The sequence below is a fragment of the Pithys albifrons genome, chromosome 24 (genome assembly GCF_047495875.1).
Source record: "Pithys albifrons albifrons isolate INPA30051 chromosome 24, PitAlb_v1, whole genome shotgun sequence".
NCBI classification, from domain to species: Eukaryota; Metazoa; Chordata; class Aves; order Passeriformes; family Thamnophilidae; genus Pithys; species Pithys albifrons.
In genome coordinates this window covers 3,660,564-3,685,523 of record NC_092481.1, presented here as the reverse complement: position 1 = coordinate 3,685,523, position 24,960 = coordinate 3,660,564, and the positions used below count along the sequence as shown (strand labels likewise).

Here is a 24,960-nt window from a genome sequence, read left to right as displayed (position 1 = left end):
TCCTGCCTTCTGAGAGTTTTCTCTTTGCTTTGTTTTCTCCCCTCCCACCCCTTGCAGATGGTGAAGAGCCAGAGAAGCTGCACCCCCCTGCACTGAAGAATGGCCACACAGTCCCCATTGGTGGCCCTGGGGTCTGTGACCTGCCCAGCCAGGAGGAAGAGGTCACAAAGCCCTCCAGCCTTAGGAAGCCTGTTCCAGCAGAGGAGTCAAAAAAGAGGCCAGGTAAGAAACCAGTTGTGTGCAAGATCAGGACTTCAGATGGTCCCAGCAGCAGTTTTGAATTCTCATCTGATTGTTTCCCCTCTCCAGTCCCTTAAACTGAGCTGTCTCCCTTTGCAGGCTCCTCCAGCAGCCACTCTGGGCCTGAACTGGAACCACCTCAGGAGCCACATGTCCCCAGACAGCCTCTCCTTCCTCCAAAAAGACCTCCCTCCACTTCCCAGGAGGCCAACGAAGTGCAGGCAAAGGATCCAACACCTGCCAGCAGCACTGCAAGAACTGTGCCCTCCACCACAGCCCCCACTGCAGCAAAGACAGTCAATGCCACAGCTGCCCCTTCCCCAGCCCCCAGGACTCTGCTTCCCACCCCTGCCAGTGCCAACACTACTGCTCCTTCCAGTACAGCCAGCACAGCTCCTGCCAAACAGCCTCCTGTCCCTCCTCCCAAACCTGTCAACAGAAACAGCAACTCACTAATAGGTAAGTGACCCCAGGACCTGGTTTTTGTACCCTGGGATGTTCTGAAGCTGCTGCTCCAAGTTCCTCTTTCCTTCATGAGGGAAGATTTTTAGTTGTATCATGAATGTCTGACCATTTTTCCTGAAAACAGTCCAGTTTGGACTCAGATCTGCCCGTGTTTAGCCAGGACACACATGTGCTGGGAACAGTGTAATTGCTGGAGTCCTCTGCCCTGAGCCATCCAATCTGTTCCCAACAGCTACCTGCAGGAAGGAATCCCTGCTTGCCTTTTCTCTGTCAGCTCTAAGGCAGTGTCTGAATGTTGGTGCTTTGCTGAGGGCTGGGATTCAGCCAGGACTGGGGGATGGTGGATGAGATTCTGCTTTGCAAGGCTGTGGTCAGTGGCAATTCCTGCTTTCAGCTGGTCTTGGGGAAAAAAGCCCCAACAAAGTAACCTAAAAAATGCACATCACACCAAAAAATGTCTGTCCTGGCTGTCACTGCAGGGCCATGTGGTTTCCACTTGGTGCAGAGAGGCCAGGAGCTGGCAGGGATAATTCAGGTTTCCCTGGGTATACTCAGGCACCTCCCCTAAACTCTGTGGTTGGGATAGTGCCATATTAGTCTTGTCCTTAAGTCTTGTCCCATGGATAAATGAGCTCAGCTGTAACTTGAGCTGAATCTTCCCACTAAGAGAATTAAATGTCTTTATCTCTGTAACTTTTCTAAGCAGAAGATTTGGGGAGAGTTTCTTAAAGCTGGTTTAGCCTCTGCTCTCTGTGGGAATTCTGGTGGGTCTTAAAGATGCAACACAAGAGTTGGGTTGACTTCCACACAGTCTGTTTGTGTCTCAGACAGTTCTCTCACAGGCACCTCCTAATCTTTGGACACAGGGGCTCTCACAGATCAGGAGGGAAGCTCCTTGGAAGATCAATCCAGCAGGTTTGCACTGTTATCACAGAAACTAGAGGTGTTACCCAGGTGTGGTTTGGGAGGCAGTGGTGGATGTGCAGGTTGCCACCTGAAGTAGCCTGAGCCACTGCTTTGTGTGAGCTCCTGGCTCTGCTCTGGGCTCACCTTGCCCTGGCAGGTTTTGCAAGTGACCTTTATATGGTGTTAAACACTCCCATGTGCCAGACCAGCTTGATTAGCTTGGCCATGCCCAAGCACTCCATGAAATACCTTCTTGTTTTCTTTAAGCTGCTTGCACACACTGCAGATGCCATTTGAAATGCCTCAGCACCAGTTGCAGGAGGAACTTGTGGAACAAAATATGTGGTTGCAGACAGGAGTGCATCCAACATCTGTTTGGAGCCATCCTGCCTCTTCCCAACAGCACTGGGCTGGGAACACCACCGCGGGAGAGGAGAGGAGAGCAGGGAGTTCTCTTTGAGTCCTGGGTGAGAAGGTGGCTGTGGAGGAGACTCCACAGGGCTCTGGTCCGGCAGGATGGAGCTGCAGCGTTGCTGTCTGAGCTTTGTGTTGTTGCTGGTGAACAGCAGGAGTGGAATTGGCTTTGTGAGCTCCCCGCGGGTCTTTGGTGTGTTCTCTGCCTGGGTGCGTGTCCTTTTGTGCTGCTTTGGTAGCCTGAGGCAGGGGAGGGTGTTCCTGTGCAGCTCACCCCTTTGTCCCTCCCGAAGATGCTCATTCTCTAAGCAGTTCTGGTGTCTGATGCAGCAGCTGAAAATAAAGCCCAGGAAACACTCCTGGGGAGAGGGAATTTAATCGGCAGCAGCTTGAACAAGCAAGCAGGGAACAAACAGGGTGCCATCCTGCTGTCCCAGGGCTTGGCAGCAGCCCCAGGGCTTGGTGCTCCTGGCAGGTTTAGGGAGCGAGAGGCAGCACAGCCTGAGCTGGAGCACCGGCTCTGCCCACGGTGCACATCACAAGGGAGGGGCTGTGCCAGCTTGGGCACCGGGTCTGTTGCACTGGCTGCTCCAAGCAGCTCCCAGCCCCTTTCTGTCTCTCCCTTTCAAATTCTGTCCTTCCCCCAGGCTTCGAGCGCTGCTCGGGAGACACTGGAGTCCCCTGGGCTGGAGCTGAGGGCTCTCCGTGTTTTGCACAATCTGGCCCTTAATCTACAAGGGGAAAGTCTGAAAATGCTAAACATCCCAAAAATGTGCCCACCTCTCTCCAGCTATGTGGCCTTATCTCTGGAAACGCTCCTGCTCGCAGCACCCTCTCGTGGTGCCTGCGCTGCTGCTCCGTGCTGAGCACATGGATGTGTCACCAACACCCGCTCCAAGCGATGAGCAGCAAGTCTCATCCGCTTCAGGCAAAGCCTTTCCAAGCCCCAAAAACCCTGGGTATGTGGATGTTAAAGGCTGCAAACTCCTAAAGCAAGAGCAGTGTCTTCACTGGTGCGACTTCTTCCCTAGGCTGCCCACTGCAGGCATTTCCCATGTCTCCATTTCACACAGCAGATACATAGATTCAAGGCTTTTAGGTATTTTGGGAAGTTTTGCTGGTTATTTTGTGGTTTATATGAGAATTAAGGAATGGAGCTCAGAGGGAGAAGAGCAGAATCTCACCCTGAGGAGGTGCTGGCAGCAGGGTGTTCTCAGGCTGGGTCTGATGGGTGAGTGGCAGTGGGGAGAGCACATTGTTGCCTTCAGCTCTGCTGACCTTTGCCTTTCAGCAAGACGTAGGACTTTAAGACTTTTTGAGACTTCTCAAAAAGTTCTTTAATGTGCAGGGGAGCTGTTAAACCAGCTGGAGCCTGGGTTGTCCTGGATGTATCAGATTTCTTTGTTGCTGTAAATACAGCCATGAAGTGCCCACATACACATAAAGTGCCATTCCTGGGTGGGCTCACAGTGCTGTCACTTGAGGGCTGATGCCATTCCTCTCTCTCCAAAGCAGCAGGATCTCTCCCAGCCTGCTTGTTTTTGGCTGCTCTCCCAAGTCTTACCTTTGCTGCAGGAAGGACAAACTAGAGCCTTGCAACTTGGTTATTTCTGGCACCGTGTTCCAGTAAAAAGCAGCAGAGTCTGCTTAGTCCAAGGCTCAGCATTGCCTGTGCTTATTCCACACTGCTGAAGGGTATCTGGAAAATTCCCTGTTAAACATCATGGCTTTTGTGGTTTTTATTTCCAGCTGAACTTTCCCAAGCAATGAACAGCGGTACCGCCTTGTCCAAGCCTTCCCCTCCTCTGCCCCCGAAGAGAGGCCTCCTGCCCAACAACACGTCCGAGGTTGTCCCCTCCAAGCCCCTCAACGACAGGATGGGGACAGCGACTCGCCCGGCACCGATCCCACTGCACATGCCCTCGGCTCACCCCCCGCCGTCCCCCTCGCCGCCCCTGCCCACACATGTGCCCCCCGAGCCCCCACGCACGCCCCTGCCCACCCCCACGCCCATCTTGGACCCCCCACGCTCACTGGACCTGCCCAATGAGACTCCTCCTCCCCCTGAAGAGTTCAGGTCTGTGGAAGTGTCCAGGCGGACGGCAGAGCAAGGCTTTGGTGAGCCCCCCGTGCTGCCTCGCCTGCCCCAGCTCCCGCTGCACATCCGCATCCAGCAGGCTCTGAACAGCCCCCTGCCCGTCACGCCGCCCCCCGAGGGGTCCCACAGGGCTCACTCCCTGCTCTTTGAGAACGACGGCTTCGGGGATGACAACGGCACCCTGGGCAGGACGAAGTCCCTGCCTGTCACCATCGAGATGCTCAAAGTGTGAGTACCCTGTGTGTGTGTGCTGGCTCTCCTGGAGCCTGTGGTGGTGAGGAGGGCTCTGGGCGGGGCTCGTGTCTCTGCTGAAATCGCTTTCCCTCTTGGCCACATCTGTGTTTCAGGCTCTTAAGGAAGGGCCAGAACAACTTGCTGGTGAAACCACCCCTGGTTCTGGGATTTCATTGCTCACAAAGGGAAATGGGTTCCAAACAGCAAACGCAGGCTGATGCCAGGAAACCAGGCCTGGCCTGTCTTTAATTGCACCAAGACAAAACAAGGTCCTGGATTCCATCCACTTGTGGCCTTCCTCAGCCTTTCATTTTGCAAAACTGAAGTGGGAAAAGGGCTGTGTTGTTACAGCAGAGCTGAACCTGCAAGACCCAAAACAGTGGGGTCAAGGGGCTGTTTGGTTCTGAAGAACCTGCCCCTGGCATTTCCTCTGCCAGAGCTCCCTGTGCTTTGGAGAGAGGGGACAGTGCAGGATCCTGGGGTGGCTCTTGCACCTCTGGCTCCTGGGCTCCCTTGAGGGATATTCCCCAACCCCTGTGCTGTGGGTTAAGAGGTGTAATAGTGTGCTTCTCGTTAGTCCAGACGATGAGGAAGAGGAAGAAGATGACCAGGAAGAGGAGCAGAATTTGGGTCATCGTGTATATATTGGAGATGTGCCATCTGTCACAGTCATCCCCAAACCGGTGCCCCAGGTCCTGCCAGAGGAGCAGGAAGGAGATGAAGGGATGAGCGACTCTGACTCGGAGGGGCCCATCCTGTACAAAGATGACGAGGATGAGGAGGAAGATGAAAGCCATAACAGTAAGGCTTTGACACTGCAGCTGGCTTTTTTATTTCTCTGCTGAACCCATGCCTGGCTGTACTGAGATCTGGATCAAAGAGCTGGTTCCTACAGCGCTTCAAAGCAGCTGGTTCTTGGTTTCATGATGTACCACATGTCCTCTGCCTCGCTTTTTCCAAGGCTCTGCAGCCAAACCTGTGCTCTCACCTGCTGAGTGCACTCCTCCAGCTGCAGATGGCTCCTGCACCAGCCTGTGCTGTCCCAGCCCCTCAGGTGGGACAGCTTTAGGTGAGCATGTGGCGTCACACAGGCGTGCTGGACGCTGCTGTGCAGTGCAGAGCTCAGGAAGCACAAGGAGAGGGGACAGCTCTCCCTCAGGGATAGCACAGCTGCCAGGGATCGCGGCTGGAGTTGCTGTGCTCAGGCTCTGTGGCCTTGAGCTGCTTCTCATTGCTCTCCCTCCCTGCAGGCACCTTGGCCAACAAAGTGAAGAGGAAAGACACGCTGGCTATAAAGCTGGGGAACGCCACCACCCCGCAGGAGGAGAAGGTTGTCTTCCCTCGGAAGAGCAAGGAGGAGTGGAACGAGATCCGGCAGCAGATCGGGACAACGCTCATCAGGTATGAGAACAAAGAGGGTGTTCTGTCTGTGCACGGTGGGATTGGGCAAAGCTGGTGCCTTGTCTAAGCAGCCTGTGCTGGAATAGGGTGGGTGGTTGGGCACGGCAGCTGGAGCAGGGCTGGGAGGCTCAGTGTTGTTGTTCCTTCCTGGTTAGAAAGTTGGGAGCTCCTCCTGGAGCTGAGCAATACCCCCTGACACAGGCCTGTTACCAGAGATTAAATGAACTGCAAAATGTCAAGGGCTACAGAAATGTAAAATTCAGATGGTGTAGAAAGGTGTGGATGGGTGCAGGGTGGCTACTGGTGGTGGATGAACCTGGTCCAGGCTTTGGTCTCTGCTTGAGCTCCCTGTGAGAGTCCATAGTCCCTCCCAAACCTGTGCCAGTGGCTGAGCAGCTGTTTGAGTGGAGCAGAGCATAAAACAGGGCAGCAGTGATCCCCACTGGTGAGTGAGGGGTGTGGAGGAGGCTTTCCAGAGCAGGGAAACCAGGCAGTGTGTCCTTCATCCCTTGCTGAGGACTGACCAGATACAACATTATACATTTGTCACACTTTTTTTCAGGCGACTGAGCCAGAGACCCACAGCAGAAGAGCTGGAGCAGAGGAACATCCTGCAGCGTGAGTAACACTTCCAACACTTCCCTGGTGGGCCTGAGAAATACAACAAGCTTGCCTTTAATATCTTAGCTTATCAAGGGGATGGTTTTAAGCTGAAAAAGATTTAGATTAGATTTTGGGAATAAATTGTTGCCTGTGAGGGTGGTGAGGCCCTGGAATGGATTTCCTACAGTAGCTGTGGCTGCCTCATTCCTGGAAGTGACCAAGGCCAGGGTGGACAGGGCTTGGAGCAGCCTGGGACAGTAGAAGGTGTTGGTGCCCATGATGGGGGTGGAACTGGTGATCTTTGAGGTCCCTTCCAACCCAAACCATTCTGTGATGCCTGTTCCCTGCTGGGCACCCCAGGGAGGAGTGTGTGAACTGGTTCAGACTCTCCTTTTACCCAGCAAGGACTGTGAAAGGTGTTTTTGTTTGGGCTGGACTTTCATTTGTGGTCCAGACATTACAGCATTGCATTGCATGATCCCAAAAGCAGCAGTGCATCGCTCAGTCAGGGCTGTTTCTCTTGGCCATATCTTGTTCTGCAACAGTTTTAAATAAACATCATGAGGAAAGGGAAATGTCAGTTCAGGAAGTTTCCATTTCAAATATTTATCTGTGCTGTTACTTTCTTTTAAACTCTAATAGCTTTGGGGAGGAGCTGCAGAGTGGCTGGGATGTATTTTGGCAATGTGAGCATTAATCTTTAACATGAGAATGAGTCACTGGTGCTGTTTAAGGGCTATATGGCCCCTGCCAGTCCAGGAGGTGACTGTGGAGTGGGGCTGTGCTCTGTGCCTGTCCTAAGCACAGACACACCACGGCGAGCCTTCAGATCTGTGGATAATCCAATCCAGCTCGACACTCTGCTTTGTTCAAGCCCAGAAAGCCCTTTTCAAAGCACGATGCTTACATGAAAAATGTATTTTCTTCCCCCTTGGCAGCGAAAAATGAAGCTGACCGTCAAGCTGAGAAGCGCGAGATCAAGCGCCGGCTCACCAGAAAGGTACTGCTGGCCCCCGTGGTGACAGCCACCTGGCAGGGCTGGTGGCAGTGGGCACCGTGCTGGGAGGGAAGTCACGGGGCCATTGTGTAAGTGTCCCCAGTGCCCTCGGGCTGCAGGGGCTCTGGAACGTGGGCTGTCACCCATGGTGATCCGCTGGCACCGTTGTCAGTGACAGATCTGAGCTGGCAGCGAGCGTAACAAGAGAGATGAGAACTAAATTGGGCACCTGGCACTTGCCAGGACAGCAAACCTTTCTGCTCTAACACAGTTCTTCAGCGGCCACGACTCACACCAGGCTCCCTAAACCTCATTTCTAAAGTAACAGCGGAGTGGGAGCAACAGCTGCTTTTAGCTGTTACATTCAGGTTACTTGGGGTTGTTACTCATGGCTGGGAAAAGCTTCCCCAGGGCCTGTGGGTGTGAAATGGGAGTGTTGCCGTTGCTGGGGATGAGTTGAGGGGTGTCATGCAGGGCTCACCTTTTAACAGCTGTTCCCAAAGCTTTCTGTGTCTTCCTTCTCCATGGTAGTGTGGCCTGGATTCTGCCCTATCCTGGCCTTGTGATCCAAATGGGAATATCCAGTCTGTAAGGGCCTGTTCCCTTGCAGAATGTGAGCAGGACCTGGGAGTGTCTGTGGCTCAGGTCCAGTGAGGAAACTGGTTTTAGATTTGATCGGGGTGCTTAGTCCTGACCTGCTCCATGGAAAAGGCTCAGAGTAACCTCCTTTGTTCTTGCTGGTGCTCAGCTTAGCCAGAGGCCGACAGTGGCAGAGCTGCAGGCCAGGAAGATCCTGAGGTTTAACGAATACGTGGAAGTAACAGACGCTCAGGACTACGACCGGCGGGCGGATAAGCCGTGGACAAAGCTGACTCCAGCAGACAAGGTAACAGGAAGTGTCCTGGCCCCAAGATCTGCTCTGTTCCTCTTACTTCACCTCTTCATCTTTCCCTCTGCCCCCACCCCGAGCACCACCAGTGTCCCTTCACCCCAGTGTGCTGTCCCAGCTCCTAGGTGGGCACAGTCTGCAGGCCAGCCTGGCCTCTGAGTAAGAATCACAGAATCATGGAATTAATAAGGCTGGAAAAGTCCTCTGAGACTATTGAATCCAAATGTTAACCCAGCACTGCCATGTTCACCATGTCCCCAAGTGCCACATCCACATGGTTTTTTGAGCACTTCCAGGGATGGTGAGTTCTCTGCCCTTGGCAGCCTCTGCCAGGACTCAACAACCCTTTTGGTGAATAAATTTTCCTTAAAATCCAATCTAAATCTCCCCTGGTGCAACTTGAGGTTTTTGCTCCTCCAGTCCCTGTTCCCTTGAGCAGAGCCTGACCCCAGCCAGCTCCCCCCCTCCTGTCAGGGATTGCAGAGCCAGAAGGTCCCCACGAGCCTCCTTTTCTCCACGCTGAGCCCCTCCTGCTGCTCCAACCCCTTCCCAGCTCCGTTCCCTTCTCTGGACACACCAAGTATGCAGGACATGGGTCAGAGGAATGTGGTTCCTTGCAGGCTGAGGCAAGAACCTGGCAGGGAACCATCTGTCCTTCCTCTCCCTGGCCACCTGTGGGACTGCCCAGCCCTGAGGGGCAGGAGGTGGGGCAGATTAAATTCTGTTTAGTGTGAACGAACTGCCAAAGGTGGGGTGGCCACTGCAATCTGAGCCCTTTCCTTTACCAAACAAATCTCCCTGTCTGTGCAGGCGGCCATCAGGAAGGAGCTGAATGAGTTTAAGAGCTCTGAAATGGAAGTGCACGAGGAGAGCAAGCAGTTCACGAGGTGAGAACCTTACTCGGAGTTTCAGTCTTGTTGGAGCTGTCAGAGCTCTGCTGCAGGGGGCAAACATTGAAAGCTCAGAAAAATCGAGTGTGTAGCAATTGGTGATTTAATGTCCGTATCTGTCCTGCTGGTGAGGGGTGACTGGACCAGTAGCAGGCACAAAGTGGGGGTTTTTTTGCTTAAACTGGGGCTTCCCACCCTGGAGCTCAAAGTGACCAGTGGCTGTTTTGAGATCCATCTGAAACCAGTGTGACCTTGCAGCTGGAGTGGTCTTTTGTGGGGCCAGGCACAGCCACCAGCACCTTGGTAATGAGCTGGGATATTATCTGGGAAGTCACCTGTGAATTGTGGCCCAAGTGATTATTTTCATAGAATCGATTGGATTGGAAGACTTCCCAGATCATCAAGTCCAACCTTGATCCAACCCCACTGTGAGCACCAGCCCAGGGCACAGAGTGGGGCACAGAGTGCCCTGGGCTGGTGCTCACAGTGGGGTTGGATCAAGACATGGTGGATTCTCACTCAGTGCCACATCCACAGAATCACAGAATCATAGAACTGATTAGGTTGGAAAAGACCTCTGAGATCATCAACTCCAACCCTTGGTCCAACTCCAGTCCCCTTTACCAGATCATGGCACTCAGTGCCACGGCCAAGCTCAGTTGAAAAACCTCCAGGGATGGGGAATCCACCCCCTCTCTGGGCAGCCCATTCCAATGCCTGAGCACTCTCTCTGCAAAGAGTTCTTTTCTGATCTCCAACTTCAATTTCCCCTGGCAGAGCTTGAGCCCATTGTGCCCCTCTGTCCTATTGCTGAGTGCCTGGGAGAAGAGACCAACCCCCACCAGGCCAGAACTTCCCTTCAGTAGTTTTCTTCCATCTTTGTGAGGTGGAGTGTTTGCAGAGGTGAAATCCTTTGATGTTCACAGCTTCCCTGGGGGTTCTGAGATAATTCCATTTACCCTCTTTGGCCATCTGGAGTGCCTGGGTAACCATTCAACCTGGTCACACTCAGATTTTCCACTTGGCTTTCAGGTACCACCGACCATAACCTTCCAAGAAGGGAGCAAGAGAGGCCTGAAGTTCTCTGCGTCCCTCTCCAAGGCAATACAGCGAGGGTGGAATTCCCGGCTCTTCCACGATTTGCCTTCCAAACCATATCCACAAAAGGGCTTTGGGCCAGGGAAGGGGAGTCCTGTCTGAATGTAGCATTTCACTGGAACAAACTCGTCTCTCGTGCCATCAGGCTGGAACTGACACTTGTACCTCGCGTGGCTCAGCAATAACCCTGCCAGGACACCGTGCCCGGGGGAACAGACTCCTTCCTGGGATGCAATTCCCTCCTCTTTTCCATGAGGAAGGGGATGAAAAGACAAAAAAAAAGGCAGCTCTGGGAAGCTGAGGAGAGGATGTGCTGGAAGCACCGTGTGTATATTAGCTGTGTACAGACAAACCTGGCACACATCACTCGTTGTTTTTTGAGGTTTTGCTCGTCTCTGTCGTGTCCTCAATCACTACTGACCAAGGGTTTGTTGTGCTGGAAGGGAACTGTATAGGTATTAACATATGCTGCATCTTTTTTTGTAAAAAAAGTCACAAAAAACACAAAAAACCCCACAGATGTATAAAACATTCCCTCCCCACCCTCTCACACTCGCTGTGATGTTAATAACAGATCTTGAGATATCTAGGCTTGTTTAACCAATTACAGAACCAGGAAAATGACTGTTGCCTTTTTAAAATTTTTTAATTTGGGGAAACGGTGAGAGGAGTTGATCCTTTTTATTGTGGCTTCCTCTCAGATGTTTTTTACTCTCCCAAATCAGGGTTGAAAACTTGCCTTTTTCTCATTTTTACAGCTAAACCTACTGGAAACTTGATAAATTTCACTGTGTGGGTCGAATGGAGTGGAAGAAGAGGTTTAAAAAGTGACCTTAAAAAGAGGATATTTCTCTTCTGAAAGAAGTTCTTCCTAAATATGGGGGGTTTAAAAAACAAAACAAATCTGGTCTAGGCCACTGCTGTATTATGCACAAAACCTAAACCATGTGTGAGATGCCACTTGTGAGGGAGGAGAGTGTGGGAATGGAGAGAAGGACTTTGCCTTGTTCACAGACGTGACCCGACATGGCGAGGGCTCTTCCCTCACCGCTCCCCCCTTGTACAGTCACCTGTAGACTAAACCCATTGCGTTGTATATCAGTCTCCTCAGCAACAGATTTTAACTACGGAATAAAAGTATTTTAGGAAATTTTTTTTGTAAAAAAACACCAAAAACAACCCAACCAAACCCAAACTCGTTTCTGTGGTCGTGTTTTAACCGCGGGGGTCCGAAGGGGAAGGGAAAGGGGGGGGGGGCGGGTCCAACATGGCGGCGCCTCCCTGAGGGGGCGGCTTTTCGCGCCAACGGCTGCGCCCCTCACTGCGCAGGCGCCGCCCCGCTCTGGCCCCTGTGGCGCCGCCCCTTTCTCCTTTCGTGCCCATATATGGTTTAGCTCCGCCCCGTTTGCGCGCGCATAGGCCCCGCCCCTTACGCTCTATAAATAGCGTTGCGCAGGGGCCCTCTGTCTCTTTCTCGCTGGGAAGCGAAAGCGTGTGCAGGTATGTCTGGTTCCGTCCTACCCGCTTGTTGTGCTCTTTTTAGTCACGCTTTCGCTGTGGCGTGGAGTCCCCGCGGCCACGCAGCCCTCTGCTGCCCGCAGCCAGCTGTAGGGACGCCACATCCCTCTGAGTTACTCGTGGCGGGGGGCTCAGCGGGTTCGCCTCCACCGGCCCCTCACGGCCTTCTCTTTCTCTCCCACAGGTTGCACCGACGCCTGCCCAGCCCGACTTGCCCTGCTCTTACTAACGTGAGTATTGTGTGGCCACGTCTGTGTGCTGTGGTGTTCGGGCGTTTGGGGGTTATAATAAAATAAAAGCCACACTCCCAACGTGGATATCCGGAGAAGTTGCTCTCTCTCGGCTCTGTCCGTGTGGCGCATGGGAGCGTAGGCCCTCGGGCCCGAGACGTACAGTCCCGTTCCACGACGTTGGAGAACAAGCCGGGCCCCGAGCCTGCAGCCTGCATATTCCTACTGCTTCTCTGAGCCCCCGGGCCATTACAGAGGAGACAAACCATGCAGGAAACATTCCTGACACGCGGAGTGGGCCGGGAGACACGTGGGGGCTGGGGGGGAGAGCAGGAACAAGAGGAAGCTCATGAGCAATTTCTTTAAACTCCCTTTTTTTTATTTCCAGTTGTAAAGTTTAAGACGAGTTTGCAGCGCTATTTTGGAAGGTGAGTGTCTAAATACGTGATCTGTTTGCTTAAAAATACTGTTAATAAGTTTAAATTGTTTCTAAGCTGCGCGTGGCACAATTAGATCGACTTAAAGTGATTAAACTCCCATCCAGACTACATAGCTGTTGTTTAACAAAGTTTAGCTCACACGTTATAGGTTTTTTTAAAATTTTGTTGCATTTTTGGGTTGTATGGAGGGGGAAAGTAATTCCTGACTATCTTAAAGAGCTAAAAATTTCCGTTCGTAAAGAAAAAAGAAATCCTTACGGAAGATGAAAAATGCAATGAGGCCTTACATGTGTTACGTATAAAGTGGCAAAAAAAAACCCTAAACTTTTTTCCCTAAATTATTGCAGATACTGCTGACTGTGACGACAAAGAAACAGCCATTTTTAGTGGGAAAGGGTGAGTATTTTGGGAGAATCAGCCCAAATAATAAAACGGGGTAGTGCCTGATGGCCAGTTCATGAACTAATTGGCTGGAATCAGGGGATACTTGGACTTGGTGGCTTTCAGAGCATGTGATTGTGCTGGGAAATGGCCACGTGCGTTCCTGGTGGGATGTGCAGCTCCTGGATTTTGGGCAGCAATGGAGCAGGGCCTGGAGCTGAGCACGTGGGTGCATAGAGAGGATTGGCTGAAGGGCCAACTGAAAAGGGCAGGGTCCGGATTAGGTGGCCCAGCAGGAAGGAGCTGCTTTTGGGGTGATAAAGGGCGTGGGCAAGGAAAGAAAACCCACGTGCTCTGCTGTGGACCTGGACTTGCCAACAACACGCCCATCCGGAGGGTCATTCCTGCTGCCAGGGAAGACATGACATGATCCAGCCGCGTGCTGCAAAGGCATTCCGGGGAAAGCTGATCCTGCGGGGGAGGGAGGGGGGCGGCTCACAGGATGTGGGTGGGAGCAGGACTTGGTGTGTGTGTTCTGTGACCCATCCCTGCCCAGTGCTGCGTCTAAATCTGTACCTGGCTGTGGTGGAGAATGAAATAAAACTTAAATTTCTTCGGCTTGGTGTGTGTTTCTTGGTGGATGTCCTGCTGGTTAGTCCCTGAATATTAATAAGAGTAACCTGATGTTCCTGTTGCCTCTCCTTTGTAGAAGTGAGATTTTTGTGTGGTGGTCCTTCTCCAGATGGTGTTGGTGCAGAAACCCGGGTTGGGCTGGACTAGGAGCAGATAATACTTTCAGTTCAGTTTGGGATTATATTGCACATAAACCTTTATCAACAAGGGTTAACCCAGAAGGGTAAAATAAAGGTTGTACTCTGGGGGTGGTGACTAAGGGGATAGGGAGGGAGGAGGATTCGGGTATAATTGTTACACCTTTTTTAAGGGGAGCGATTCCAGTGAGTGGATTATCGGAAGGTTGTGCTGTGGATTGGTTAAAGCCTCCAGGGTTTTCCTGGATGTGCTGCCACTAACCGTGAAACCCCAGGGGAAGGGTTAGATTGTGGGTGTTGTTGATTGCTCACGGGAGGGATCCAGCTTGAGCCTGCGATAACAAATATCCCATGTTTATACTCCCCAAAAGGGTTTTCTGATGGCCCCGGCCCTGGGAGGTCTGTGAGCAGCTGAGGCTGGTGGTGAGTCAGCCACGAGCTTGGTTCCAGCAAAAAGGGCCATTAAATGCCAGTCTGGAACATCCCCAGGGCTGGATTTTCATTTTAACTGGAGCAGAATTAACCGGTGGGAGAGGAGAGATTCGTGCCATTAGATACGGGGAAACTTGGAAGTTTGCTGTCCTCCCGTCACCCCAAGGAATCCAGTCTGGTTCCCACGTCCAGAACGAAGGCGGATTTTCAGCAGTGGGGTGCTGGAAAAGGTGAGAGCAGCTCTGGCCCCTCAGCCCCTCTGGAGGCGCGGCCGGGGGGGGTCCAGTCGGGGACGGGTTATTGGCTCCAACAGGGATTTTTGGTCTGCGGGGCAACTGATCGTCTGAGGGTAACGCCTGCCAGCCCTGCTCGAGCTACCTGGCCTGTCCTACCTCTCCTGGGCCACCTCTTTCTGTCCTGCCTATTTTTCTGTCCTGTCTATCCCCCTGTCCTGTTCCTGTGTCCCCCTGTCCTGTCCCCGTGTCCCCCCTCCGTCCCCCCGTCCTGTCCCCGTGTCCCCCCGTCCTGTCCCTCTGTCCTGTCCCTGTTGTCCCCCTGTCCCTCTGCCCTGTCCCCGTGTCCCCCCGTCCTGTCCCCCCGTCCTGTCCCCCCGTCCTGTCCCCCCGTCCTGTCCCCCCGTCCTGTCCCCCCGTCCTGTCCCCGTGTCCCCACGCTGTGTGCCCCCCCCGGGGTTGGCGGTGCCCGCCGGCCGGCAGGGGGCGGTGCTGCGCGCGGCCGGCCGTCTCGCGGCGCTGGGCGCATGCGCGGCGGTGCTGTCGGCGGCGCGGGCGGTGAGTGCGCGCGCTGGGGCCGGGCCGGGCCGGGCCGGGGCGGGCAGAGGGGCCGGGCGCGATGGGCACACGGGCACGGCGGGGCCGCGGGGCTCCCAGCCCGGCCCGGCGCGGCAGGGCGGCACGCAGGGACAGCGGCGGACCGCGGAAGGACGGGCCGGGCCGGCCCGAGGCCTGCGCGACCCCACGTGAGGCGGCGGCGCGGGGAATTCGAATGGCGGGAAGGGGCCTTGGGGAGGGCGGGACAGGGCTCGGCTCGGCCCGGGTGAGGGCAGCCCGCGGGGTGCTGCTGCCTCCGGCTCCTCGTCCCCTCCTGCTTCCCTTCCCTTTCCCCTTTCCCCTTCCCTTCCCACTTTCCTTTCTCCTTTCCCCTTCCTGCTTTCCTTTCTCCTTTGCCCTTCCCTCACTCCCTTCCTTTTCCTTTCCCTTTTCCATTCCCTTCCCCTTTCCCGTTCTTTTTCCTTCTCCCCACACGTGGCCGGACCTGAAAAGCAGAGGTGTTCAATCTTTGCATGAAGATAGAGAGGGCAGATAAAACACTCAAGCAACAACTCTGCTTTCCCCTACAGTGGGAGCAGGGATGGATGCTCAAATCCCAGCTCGGTCTCCAGCCCCTCAAGTGGCTTTAAAGGCAGGAGGGGACACTCCAAACAGCGACAGCCCCGTGGGTGACCCCTGTTTCTGCTCCACAGGTCCCACGATGCCGGGGAAACGCAGCACCAAGAACCCGGTGCCTGAGGAAGATCCTCTGCAGACGAAGAAAGTTAAAGGTACGAATAACCCCCGGAGGTTTTCCCCTCCCCTTTCCCCAGGAATGAGCTCTAGCAGGAGGGTTTTACCCCCGTGCTCTCTCTCCCCGCAGTCAGCCACCCATCGCACTGCACACAGCCCGGGCTGGTGCTGACCCTGGGCCAGGGCAATGTGGGCCAGCTGGGCCTCGGTGAGGACATCATGGAGAGGAAGAAGCCAGCCCTGGTCACTCTGCCAGAGATGATGGTGCAGGTGGAGGCTGGAGGGATGCACACGGTGTGCCTGAGCCAGACAGGGAAGGTGAGTGCTGTGCTGGGAGGCTGAGCTTCCCTGAGAGCTCTGGGGTGTGTGCTGGAGGGGAGGGTTGGAGTCAGGCACTGCTCTGCCCGTGTCTTGTTCCAGCTCTGGGGTGAGCGTGGTCTGACATGGACCCCAAAATTTTAGGGGGTTGAAGGGAATAACTGAAGGGAGCCTGCAAGAGAGTTGGAGTGGGACTTTGGGCAAGAGTAACAGGACAAGGGGGAGTGGCTTCACACTGATAGTAGGCTTGGATTGGATATTGGAAAGGAATTCTTCTCTGAGGGTGGGGAGGTCCTGGCACAGGTTGCCCAGAGAAGCTGTGGCTGCCCCACCCCTGGAAGTGCCTGAGGCCAGGTTGGAGCAACCTGGGCCAGTGGGAGATGTCCCTGCCCATAGCTGGGAAGCTGGAACTGCATGATCTTTAAAGTGCCTTCCCACCCAATCCATTCCATGATAACTCGGCCTGCTGTGTGTCTGCCCTGACTCCACACTCAGCCTGTTGCACCCCCAGGCCCCACCCTGACCCCTCCCTCCATCTGCAGATCTACACCTTTGGCTGCAACGATGAAGGCGCTCTGGGACGTGACACCTCCGAGGAGGGTTCCGAGACCTCTCCGGGGCCGGTGGAGCTGCAGGAGAAGGTGGTGCAGGTGTCAGCAGGGGACAGTCACACGGCAGCACTGACTGAGGATGGCAGGGTCTTCGTGTGGGGCTCCTTCAGGGTATGCTGGGCCCTGGGGCACTGGGAGCTCTGCTGTTGGCAGCTGCTCCTGTGACTCACACCCCTGTGTCTGTCTCTCTGCCCAGGATAACAATGGGGTGATTGGCCTGCTGGAGCCCATGAAGACAAGCTCCACTCCTCTGCTGCTCCAGCTCGATGCACCTGTTGTTAAAATAGTCTCAGGTGAGCCCTGGGGGGTGTGTGGGGTCAGGCAGGTGCAGGAGGCTGTTGCAACCCTCAGGGAAACAAAGGTCCAGAAGACCTATGACCTTTTTTCAACCTTTTCCACCCTCTTGGCAGCTCCAAGCCTGGTGCACGGGTGTGCTTGCTCTTCTCTTGTGTGTATTTTAGCCCAAACATACGTTTTTGCCCTGACAGATTAACACATCAGGTTAATGTTTGACCTGATCTGATGTAAAATGCCTTGTGAGAGGGCCCTGACCACAACCCTGCAGGGTCACAGCACTTGCCTGCTGTGAGGCCTGGGGAAGCTGAGCTGAGTGGCCAGGGAACTTGTCCAAGACCCAGGGGAGGTTGGAGGGCACCTGTGTCCTTAAACCTTCCCAGAGAAACTGTTTCCTGGGATCAGGAAGAGGGAGATCCTGATCCTGGGGGTTTAAGTTGTGCCACAAGTGGCATCGAGGTGTCCAGCGCGGTAACCTCAGTTCTAGCAAGCCGGGATTTGCCTGTGGGATCTCAGCCCCTGGGGCTTGCTGAACTCTCCATGACTCCTCCTTCCCTCCTCTCCCAGGGAATGACCACCTGGTGATGCTGACGCTGGATGGTGACCTGTACACGTGTGGCTGTGGCGAGCAGGGCCAGCTGGGCAGAGTGCCAGCGCTCTTTGCCAACCGAGGAGGACGCAAAGGGCTGCGTGAGTGGCTTTACTTCTTGGAGCTGCATCCCTTGACCCCAGCTCTGCCCTTTCCAGAGGAGCAAAGGGACCCAGTCCCTGGTGCTCAAGGGCTTGTGTGTAATCACTGACCTGAATGCAGTGAGCTGGGTCCTTAGATCCAGGGAAAGGGTGTAAATCTTTAATCCTTTTATAACACCTTGTCTTCTGTCCCCAGAGAGGCTGCTGGTCCCCCAGCTCGTCCCTGTCAAAGGCAAAGGGAGAAGAAACAAAATGCGCTTCCAGGACGCCTTTTGTGGGGCGTATTTCACCTTCGCTGTCACACAGGAGGGACACATCTATGGATTTGGCCTCTCCAACTACCACCAGTTGGGTGAGCTTCACCTCTGTCCCTCCAGATATCCTGCCAGTCCCATGCTGCCCTGACCTGGTGGGGGAAGCTGCCGGGTACCCAAATCCTGGACACCAACTGTCCACTGGACACACCAGAGGTGCAAATTGGGGTGGGGGCTCACCCTTAAATACCTCTGGGTTAGATCCCAGCCCCTGCAACCAGTGAGTTTGAATAGAAATTTGATCTGAGGGTTTGTGGGGAGGGCTGTGTTGGTGTGTGGTGGGGTGAGCCCCAGGGTGGGTGGCTCAGTGCTGGAGCCTGGCCTGAGCCATGTGTGCCCATGGCCCTGATCCGCCCGGGTTTGTGCGTCCCACCCCGCAGGGACCCAGGACACCGAGCCCTGCTTCTCCCCGCAGAACCTCACGTGCTTCAAGAACTCCACCAAGTCCTGGGTCGGGTTCTCTGGTGGGCAGCACCACACGGTCTGCGTCGACTCCGAGGGTGAGTGGCAGAGGGACAGGGGGAGTCACACACAGCAGGACAAGAGGGACCCCATGGCCCTCGTCCTGGCTGGGGTGGGGTTGGGACGAGAGTGATGTGCTGGAGCTCTCCAAGCCCTCAGTGTTCAAGGCAACAAGGGTGGTCTGAGGTTGCAGGGACCTGGAGTCAGCTGTGAACTCTGTTCTTGATTTTGGGAAGCTCAAGGATCTCTACACATCCTGCTTCTCCTGGTTGGGTTCCAGGGGGGTGGTAGGGACAAGTGATGCTCCATCAGGAGTCAGACCTGGGCAGAGTGTCTGGCTGTGACCTGCAGCTTCTGCTCACCTCAGGTCACCTCTCCTGTGTGTTCCTTGTGCTCCAGGTAAAGCCTACAGCCTGGGCAGGGCAGAGTACGGCCGGCTGGGCCTGGGCACAGGGGCAGAGGAGAAGAGCATACCCACTGTCATCCCTGAGCTCCCCAGCATCATCTCCGTAGCCTGTGGAGCCTCCGTCGGATACGCCGTCAGCAGTGACGGTGAGTGCCGGGGTGGGAGGGCCCCTCATCTCTCCATCCTGGCCACCCTGCATCCATCCAGCTCCACACACCCTGCCAGCTGGACTGGAGGACAGGTCCTAGTGCTGGTCACTGTGGGAAAACTGCTCAGATACGTCTGTGGGCGCGTGGCAACAGGGTTGGTTACAGGGTGTTGACCAGGAGGGGTTTGTTGGCCTGACTGTCCGTTCTCCAACTCCACTGCTGCCTGACCTCTGTGCTCTGGTGCTGCACCTGCCCATGCACAGTGTCTGTGGGAAGGGGGGTTTGGAGTGGGCTCTGGGTTTGGTTTTCTCCCAGAAAGGGGGTGGAACAGCCTTGACTGTGGAAGTGGCAAGTGCTGCTCTTCTTCCTCCTGCCTGTGTTTCTGAAACACAAACCCACTGTTTGGGGTGCTGGGTGCCCTTGGGTTTGGGTCCTGGGTTTCCTTGGGCTTCAGTACTGGGTCCTTGTGGGTTTGCGTGTTGGATCCCCTTAGGTTTGGGTACTGGGTCCCCTTGGCTTTGGGCAAGAAGTGGAAAACCCATCCAGGCACAGAGGGCACAGTGGGCACAGAGCTGGTGTGAGTTTAGGACCAAGCTGGGATCCCTCTACATTTTGGTGCTGAATCCCCTTCCCACTTCATCGTGAACTCACAACTTGCTTCCCCTCCGTGGCAGGACGAGCGTTTGCCTGGGGAATGGGCACCAACTACCAGCTGGGCACTGGGGAGGAGGACGACGTGTGGAGCCCGGTGGAGATGACGGGGAAGCAGCTGGAGAACCGGCGGGTGCTGGCCGTGTCCAGCGGAGGGCAGCACACGGTGCTGCTGGTCAGGGACCGGGAGCAGAGCTGATGAAGTGGCACCACAGCCCACACACCCCCCACGCCCTCCCGCCCGGCTCAGGGGGACGATTTCCAGCTCTGGGAGGGCAGGAGGCTCCCGGAGCCGGGCCTGGTGTGGCTGGAGCAGGGATGCTCCTGTGTTCTCCCTGCAAGCGTGTGTTTGTCTTCCCGTGGTGCTCTGTCAGCTCCCCGGGTCGGCTTGGTCCTAAACTGATCCCAATTCTGTGCCTGGATGGGTTTCCTACTTCTTATTGTCTTGGTTTTTAACATTAGCCAGCCTGGCAAAGCCGAGGGTCTTGTTCTTCACTGCACAGTCAGGTTTGGGCATCAGCCTCCCTGAGCATGTTCTCCACATCTGGGTGCTCCTCCAGCCCCTTCACCTCAACATCCTTTACCTCTCTGGCCTGGATTTGTCCACTGCCACCCACCAAACCCCTCTGAGCTCGTTCCAGGGGGATCTCAGTCCCACAGGAACATTCCCAGGGAGGGCTGTCCTTTCATCCAGCTCCAGTGGGGAGATGCTGCCTGGTGAGGGGGAATGTTGCTGGATGATGCCTGGCACACTGTGACTGCTGGAAAAGAAAGGGAAGGGAGGCTCCTGCCTCCCACCTCTCACAGTTCTGAACCAAAACCACCCCAGGCAGCAAGGCTGGGAGCAGGTTCCCCACTCCCTCCACCCTGGGAGTAGTCCTGGCCACTTTCCCTCCTCCCCATTCCATTTGGAAACCCAACAAAATCCATCCCACGGGTGGGCACTTAGTTCTTTGAGTTTTTTCTCTTTCCCTTGCTGAGGAAGGAGCTTCATTTGCTGTCAGGGCCTCGCCGAGCAGACACGCAGCTCCCAGCTATGCATCGACTCGCTCAGAATAACGGGGCTCCTCCCACCATCGCCTCCCTCATCCAACTGGTCTCGCTCCCTGTGCCCGGCCTGCCCCCTTCTCCCCTTCCAGGAGGTGCCTTCCAGGTTCCTGGAGTGAGGAGGGGTCTGCAAAGAGCTAAATTGCAGCAATAGGAGGGGAGGGGTGTGGGATGGGGGGACATTAGGATTGTACAATGGTTCAGAAGGGGTTAGATTTTTTTTTAAAAAGAAAATGTATTTTGGTCGATTAAGGCAGAAAGGACAGAAAACTTGGTCATCTTTTAACATTTGGAATAAACTGAGTTTTGATAAGCCCAGGCTTTCGCTGTGGTTTGGAAGGGGTGGGCAGCCCTCTGCCCTGGTTTAGGGGGTGCAGGGCCACCCCTGGGTGCTGCCGCGGGCCCAGCCGTGTCCCCGTGTCCCCGTGTCCCCGTGCAGTGCTGGGACACGGCCGCGGGATGGCAGCAGGAGCAGGCGCTGGGAGCTGCTGGGCCGTGGGACTGGGAGAACTGGGAACAGGGAGAGGGGATGGTCCGTGTCATCCCTGTCACCCTGCAGCTCCTTGCCCGTCTGACGGGCCACCCCGGCGTCTTTGGGTCTCCAGGGTCACAGCTGGAAGGGTCCTGGCGCTCACAGCTGGAGCTGCTGAGCTGAACATCGTGTGCTCCAGAATGGAGACTGGCACCAACGGGGCAAATTCCCGCATCCTGGTGTGCCTGGGGCATATTCCCACATGCCCAGGGCTCTGCTAACCCTTAATGCACTGGGGCAGGAGTCAGTCCCTTAAGGAGCCTCTGGCCAGGGATGGGATTTGGTCTCTGGGAGCAGCTCGGGCTGTCGGCAGCTCCCTGTGGAATGAACTGGGATTTACAATCAGGGGCAGCCTCGTTTATGTTTTCTTGTTACAGTCCTGAATGTGCAAAAGGCTTTATCTTTCCCTCTAAAGTTGGGATGTGGGCCCATGGGGAATGTTTTATTGCCAGGGATCGAGCCCATCATTCACCCTCCCTGTGGGCAAGTGTTCCCTAATCCCGTGGCTGTGCTGCTCCCTGGGGACCATCACCATTTGATGCTCCTCCTGGATATCTGATGGAGAAACTGCTCCTTGTCTTGGGCCTCATTCCCAGCTCAACATGAATGTCTTGTTTCCAGAACCAACCTCAGCTTCCAGGGAGCTGGGAGCCGGGAGCCAAAACCACTCATCCCAGTGCTCCCAGTTCATTCCCAGGATGAGCAAGTTTGTGCATCCATGCCCCAGTTTTGGGATATTCCTTGGAGCAGGAAGAACACCAGGCTGGTGGTGCCATCCTGTGTGGTCCCTTCTGTGCTGGATCCTGCCAGGAGCTGATGCAATTCCCTCCTCCATCTGCAGGCAAACCCCAGATCATTCCCAGATGGAGTAGGATCTTACCCATCCTTGAGAGATATGCCTTTATCTCTGATAGTTTAGGAATTTAGTGGGCTCTGACCCTTGTAGAGAGCTGTATTTTAATAATTTGATTTTCTCCTAAATCAGTTAAATATTGCAAAAAGAAGATAGAAACATTGAGCTAACCAAAGAATTCTGGAGCAGTGCACCTGGAAGAAACTAATTCACAAAAGTTATGCACTTCATAGAACTTAATCAATAAAGATTGTTTCTGCCAAGGAGTAAATTCAATAGAGAATTGTTTAAGACAGGAACAACCTACATTTATATTAACCAATGAAAAATGAAGGTGTCTAAGTAGGAGCTGGAACAACCACACAGGAGGGTAAAGGTCTGCAGGAATTAATCACACATGCCAGAGAAGCTGCCCACGTGAGGAAGACTCTGTGAGGAGGAAGATGCAAAGAGCCCTCAGTGTCCCTTCCCCGAATAAATGGGACACCAGGTGGCAACGTTGCTCCGTGGAAGAACAGCAAGAGGCCCTCTGAAGACACCCATGGAGGGGGTAAATCTTTGGGTGGAGCTTTGGAAAGTTACCCGGTATAAACCCCTCAAAAGGTTGTAACAGAGTGGAAATATACTATGAACTATTCCCTGTATTCCCAGCCGGCTGAATTAAAGGAATATTCTATTCAATGACTCCCTGTCTGCTGGTTGGAGTCTTTGTTTTGAGGAGCTGGTCCTGCTCCTGGGGAAGGGGAAAACATCCCCTTGTGAATGGGGAGCCCGTTGGTATTACCAAGGAATGGAGAGGAAAAAAAAGGGCTGGGGAGAACAATAGGATTTAAAATATTCGGAGCTGATGAATCAGCCACCGTTGTCTTGGGAGCCAGAGTGACACCTCAGTGGGAAACTGCTGGAAATTTGGGGGAGGGAGGAGCCCCCACGCAGGGAGAGAGAGGGTGGGAGAAGGAAAACAGCTTAATTGAGGAAAGGGAAATGTCTCATTAACGAGGTTTTGTGCTCGTGCAGTGAATTGGGGGCGTTTGGGGGATGAGGAGGAGGAATTTGGGTCCTGTGGGAGGGTTGGGGGGCACCCCTGGCTGTGTCAGGTTCCAGCCTCGGTCCGGGGTGGTTTTCCCACCCTTCCAGACCCTTCCTCACTGATGGGGGTCCCGGTGAGCAGCTCCACTCCCGCATTCCCAATCCCCATCTGTTGCCACTGCAAGTGCATAAAGGGCTTTTAATTTACAGACAAAAGCAGGGAAAGTGGAATTCGGGGGCTTTAACATCTACAGAGAATGAGCCCCTGCGATGGGAGGCTCTTCTGACCCAGGAATAAAAGCACTTTGGGTGTTGTTTGAGGGGGGGTTGTGTCAGTGGTGGGTTTTTAAACATGTGTTGCTGTTTTAGATGCAAAAATTCTACCCATGCAGTGGTGCTGCAGGATCTGCCAGGAGGGAATTTCGTCTTCAGGAGGGTTTGGAGGATACTGAGTTGTTTTCTTGTTCTCCCTTTCCTGACTGGAAGAGGAAACGAGCTTTAATTATGGCCAAGCTGCCTGTGTTGGGTTTTAATGATGGCTCTGCAAGCGACAGAGAGAGTTTGGCCATTGCACTGGGCTGTGTCACTTCCCTGAATCCCATCATTAAGGCTGGAACCTGGCCAGAATATCCCTGGATAACTGGAATAAGTAATGATCTGGTGTGATTCCTGGTAGGGGAGCGTGTTGGGAGTCTTGGGGACGGGAATTGGGCTGAAATAAATGATGTGTGGGTGTCTCTGCCCACTCCCAAAACTGCTGAAGTTCTGGTTCATCTGTCACAACGAGTTAAAAATAAGGAAAATTTTTCACCTGGCTCAGGACATCCCTCGGGAGCTGAGGAAGGGGATCCTGGCTCTGTCCCTGGGCTCCCACAATCCCCATTCCCTCCCTGCATGTTCCTCCCAGTCCCGTTTGCTCAGGGAATAAAAAACCACAAATTGAGAGCATTTGTAACTCTGAAAGGAGGAGAAAAAAAACCCCTTAGGAATTATTCATAATGATTTTTTCCCCCTTTTAAATGATGAATTGCAAGACAATCATCTCTGCAGGGCTGAGAGCCTGGATACACCCCAGGCTGTTTCAGAGTGAGGAGGGTGGGAGATCTCATCCATGTCCTCCCAAGGAAAGCCAAATCCACTCATTTCCATCTGCATAATAATGCAATTCCAAAGGAAGCCTAAACCTGCAGACAAAGAAACCAGCGTCATAATTAATCACACATGTAAAAATAAAGCCTGATACATCAGGGTTCATTATTTGGTGGGTTAAGTATTGGGAAAAAAAGGGAAAGGGGCGTTTTCTGCAGTAGAAAATGTGATTTGGAGCTGGACAACGTCCCTGGAAATGGCTGGTAGGTGTGTGGCAGCTCCCGTGGGCTGGCACAGGTCGCTGCATTATTCAGCTGCTGCTTTAACTGGGCTGTGAAATCGCTGGAGTCGGTGCTGGCTCCAGTTTGCCGGGGATTTGGGTGGTGGAGAAGGGTCCTGGGGTGGTGGAGAGGGGTCCAGAATGGTGGAGAGGGGTCCAGAATGGTGGAGAGGGGTGCTGATTGGTGGAGAAGGGTCCTGGGTGCTGAAGAGGGGTTCTGGGTGGTGGAGAAGGGTCCTGGAGTGGTGGAGAGGGGTCCAGAATGGTGGAGAGGGGTGCTGATTGGTGGAGAAGGGTCCTGGGTGCTGAAGAGGGGTGTTGGGTGCTGAAGAGGGGTGCTGGGTGGTGGAGAAGGGTCCTGGGGTGGTGGAGAGAGGTCCTGGGTGTTGGAGAGGGGTTCTGGGTGGTGGAGAGGGGTCCAGAGTGGTGGAGAAGGGTGCTGGAGTGGTGGAGAGGAGTGCTGGAGTGATGAAGAGGGGTCCTGGGTGGTGGAGAAGGGTCCTGAGTGGTGGAGAGGGGTCCTGAAGTGGTCCTGGAGCGGTGCTGGCCCGGCCAGAGACTCCCCCAGGCTGGAAATCTGCATTTCACACCCACCCTGTGCGCTCTGTGGTTTCCCCTTCCCTGGGAACGCACAAAGGACAGGACAGAAAGTGATAAATACCTTAAAATGCCGAGTCTCATTAAGCCCCTGAGGAGTTACCGGCTC

At 54.4% G+C, this 24,960-nt stretch overlaps 2 protein-coding genes and 1 non-coding gene across 9 annotated transcripts in view; all 3 read left to right on the top strand.

Annotated features, from left to right (window-relative positions):
- Nucleotides 1-11,424, top strand: part of PHACTR4 (phosphatase and actin regulator 4) — a 69,861-nt gene extending 58,437 nt beyond the window's left edge. For all 5 annotated transcript variants that reach the window (XM_071576474.1, XM_071576476.1, XM_071576475.1 and 2 more), the window contains 10 exons: nucleotides 58-222; nucleotides 340-699; nucleotides 3,775-4,351; nucleotides 4,935-5,158; nucleotides 5,608-5,758; nucleotides 6,321-6,376; nucleotides 7,300-7,361; nucleotides 8,107-8,244; nucleotides 9,058-9,134; nucleotides 10,170-11,424. In XM_071576474.1, coding sequence (XP_071432575.1) covers nucleotides 58-222; nucleotides 340-699; nucleotides 3,775-4,351; nucleotides 4,935-5,158; nucleotides 5,608-5,758; nucleotides 6,321-6,376; nucleotides 7,300-7,361; nucleotides 8,107-8,244; nucleotides 9,058-9,134; nucleotides 10,170-10,185 — 1,826 coding nt within the window. In that variant the 3' untranslated portion in view covers nucleotides 10,186-11,424. The remainder of the gene's footprint in view (nucleotides 1-57; nucleotides 223-339; nucleotides 700-3,774; nucleotides 4,352-4,934; nucleotides 5,159-5,607; nucleotides 5,759-6,320; nucleotides 6,377-7,299; nucleotides 7,362-8,106; nucleotides 8,245-9,057; nucleotides 9,135-10,169) is intronic.
- Nucleotides 11,425-11,707: 283 nt separating this feature from the next.
- On the top strand, nucleotides 11,708-20,784 carry RCC1 (regulator of chromosome condensation 1). 3 transcript variants are annotated; one of them, XM_071576479.1, is made up of 14 exons: nucleotides 11,708-11,735; nucleotides 11,938-11,983; nucleotides 12,372-12,411; nucleotides 12,771-12,819; nucleotides 14,064-14,236; nucleotides 15,490-15,567; nucleotides 15,660-15,847; nucleotides 16,390-16,569; nucleotides 16,655-16,751; nucleotides 17,320-17,442; nucleotides 17,639-17,794; nucleotides 18,137-18,256; nucleotides 18,618-18,770; nucleotides 19,448-20,784. In XM_071576479.1, exons 6-14 carry the CDS (start codon nucleotides 15,498-15,500, stop codon nucleotides 19,621-19,623), a joined length of 1,263 nt encoding a protein of 420 aa, XP_071432580.1. In that variant the 5' UTR covers nucleotides 11,708-11,735; nucleotides 11,938-11,983; nucleotides 12,372-12,411; nucleotides 12,771-12,819; nucleotides 14,064-14,236; nucleotides 15,490-15,497; the 3' UTR covers nucleotides 19,624-20,784. The 3 variants fall into 3 exon arrangements, with proteins under 3 accessions (XP_071432580.1, XP_071432581.1, XP_071432579.1); XM_071576480.1 differs by lacking the exons at nucleotides 11,708-11,735; nucleotides 11,938-11,983; nucleotides 12,372-12,411; nucleotides 12,771-12,819; nucleotides 14,064-14,236 and adding an exon at nucleotides 14,778-14,797; XM_071576478.1 differs by lacking the exons at nucleotides 11,708-11,735; nucleotides 11,938-11,983; nucleotides 12,372-12,411; nucleotides 12,771-12,819; nucleotides 14,064-14,236 and adding an exon at nucleotides 14,817-14,985.
- On the top strand, nucleotides 12,061-12,265 carry LOC139682549 (small nucleolar RNA SNORA73 family). Its single transcript, XR_011699649.1, has one exon. It is a non-coding gene; the product is annotated as a small nucleolar RNA SNORA73 family (small nucleolar RNA).
- Nucleotides 20,785-24,960: the final 4,176 nt, after the last annotated feature.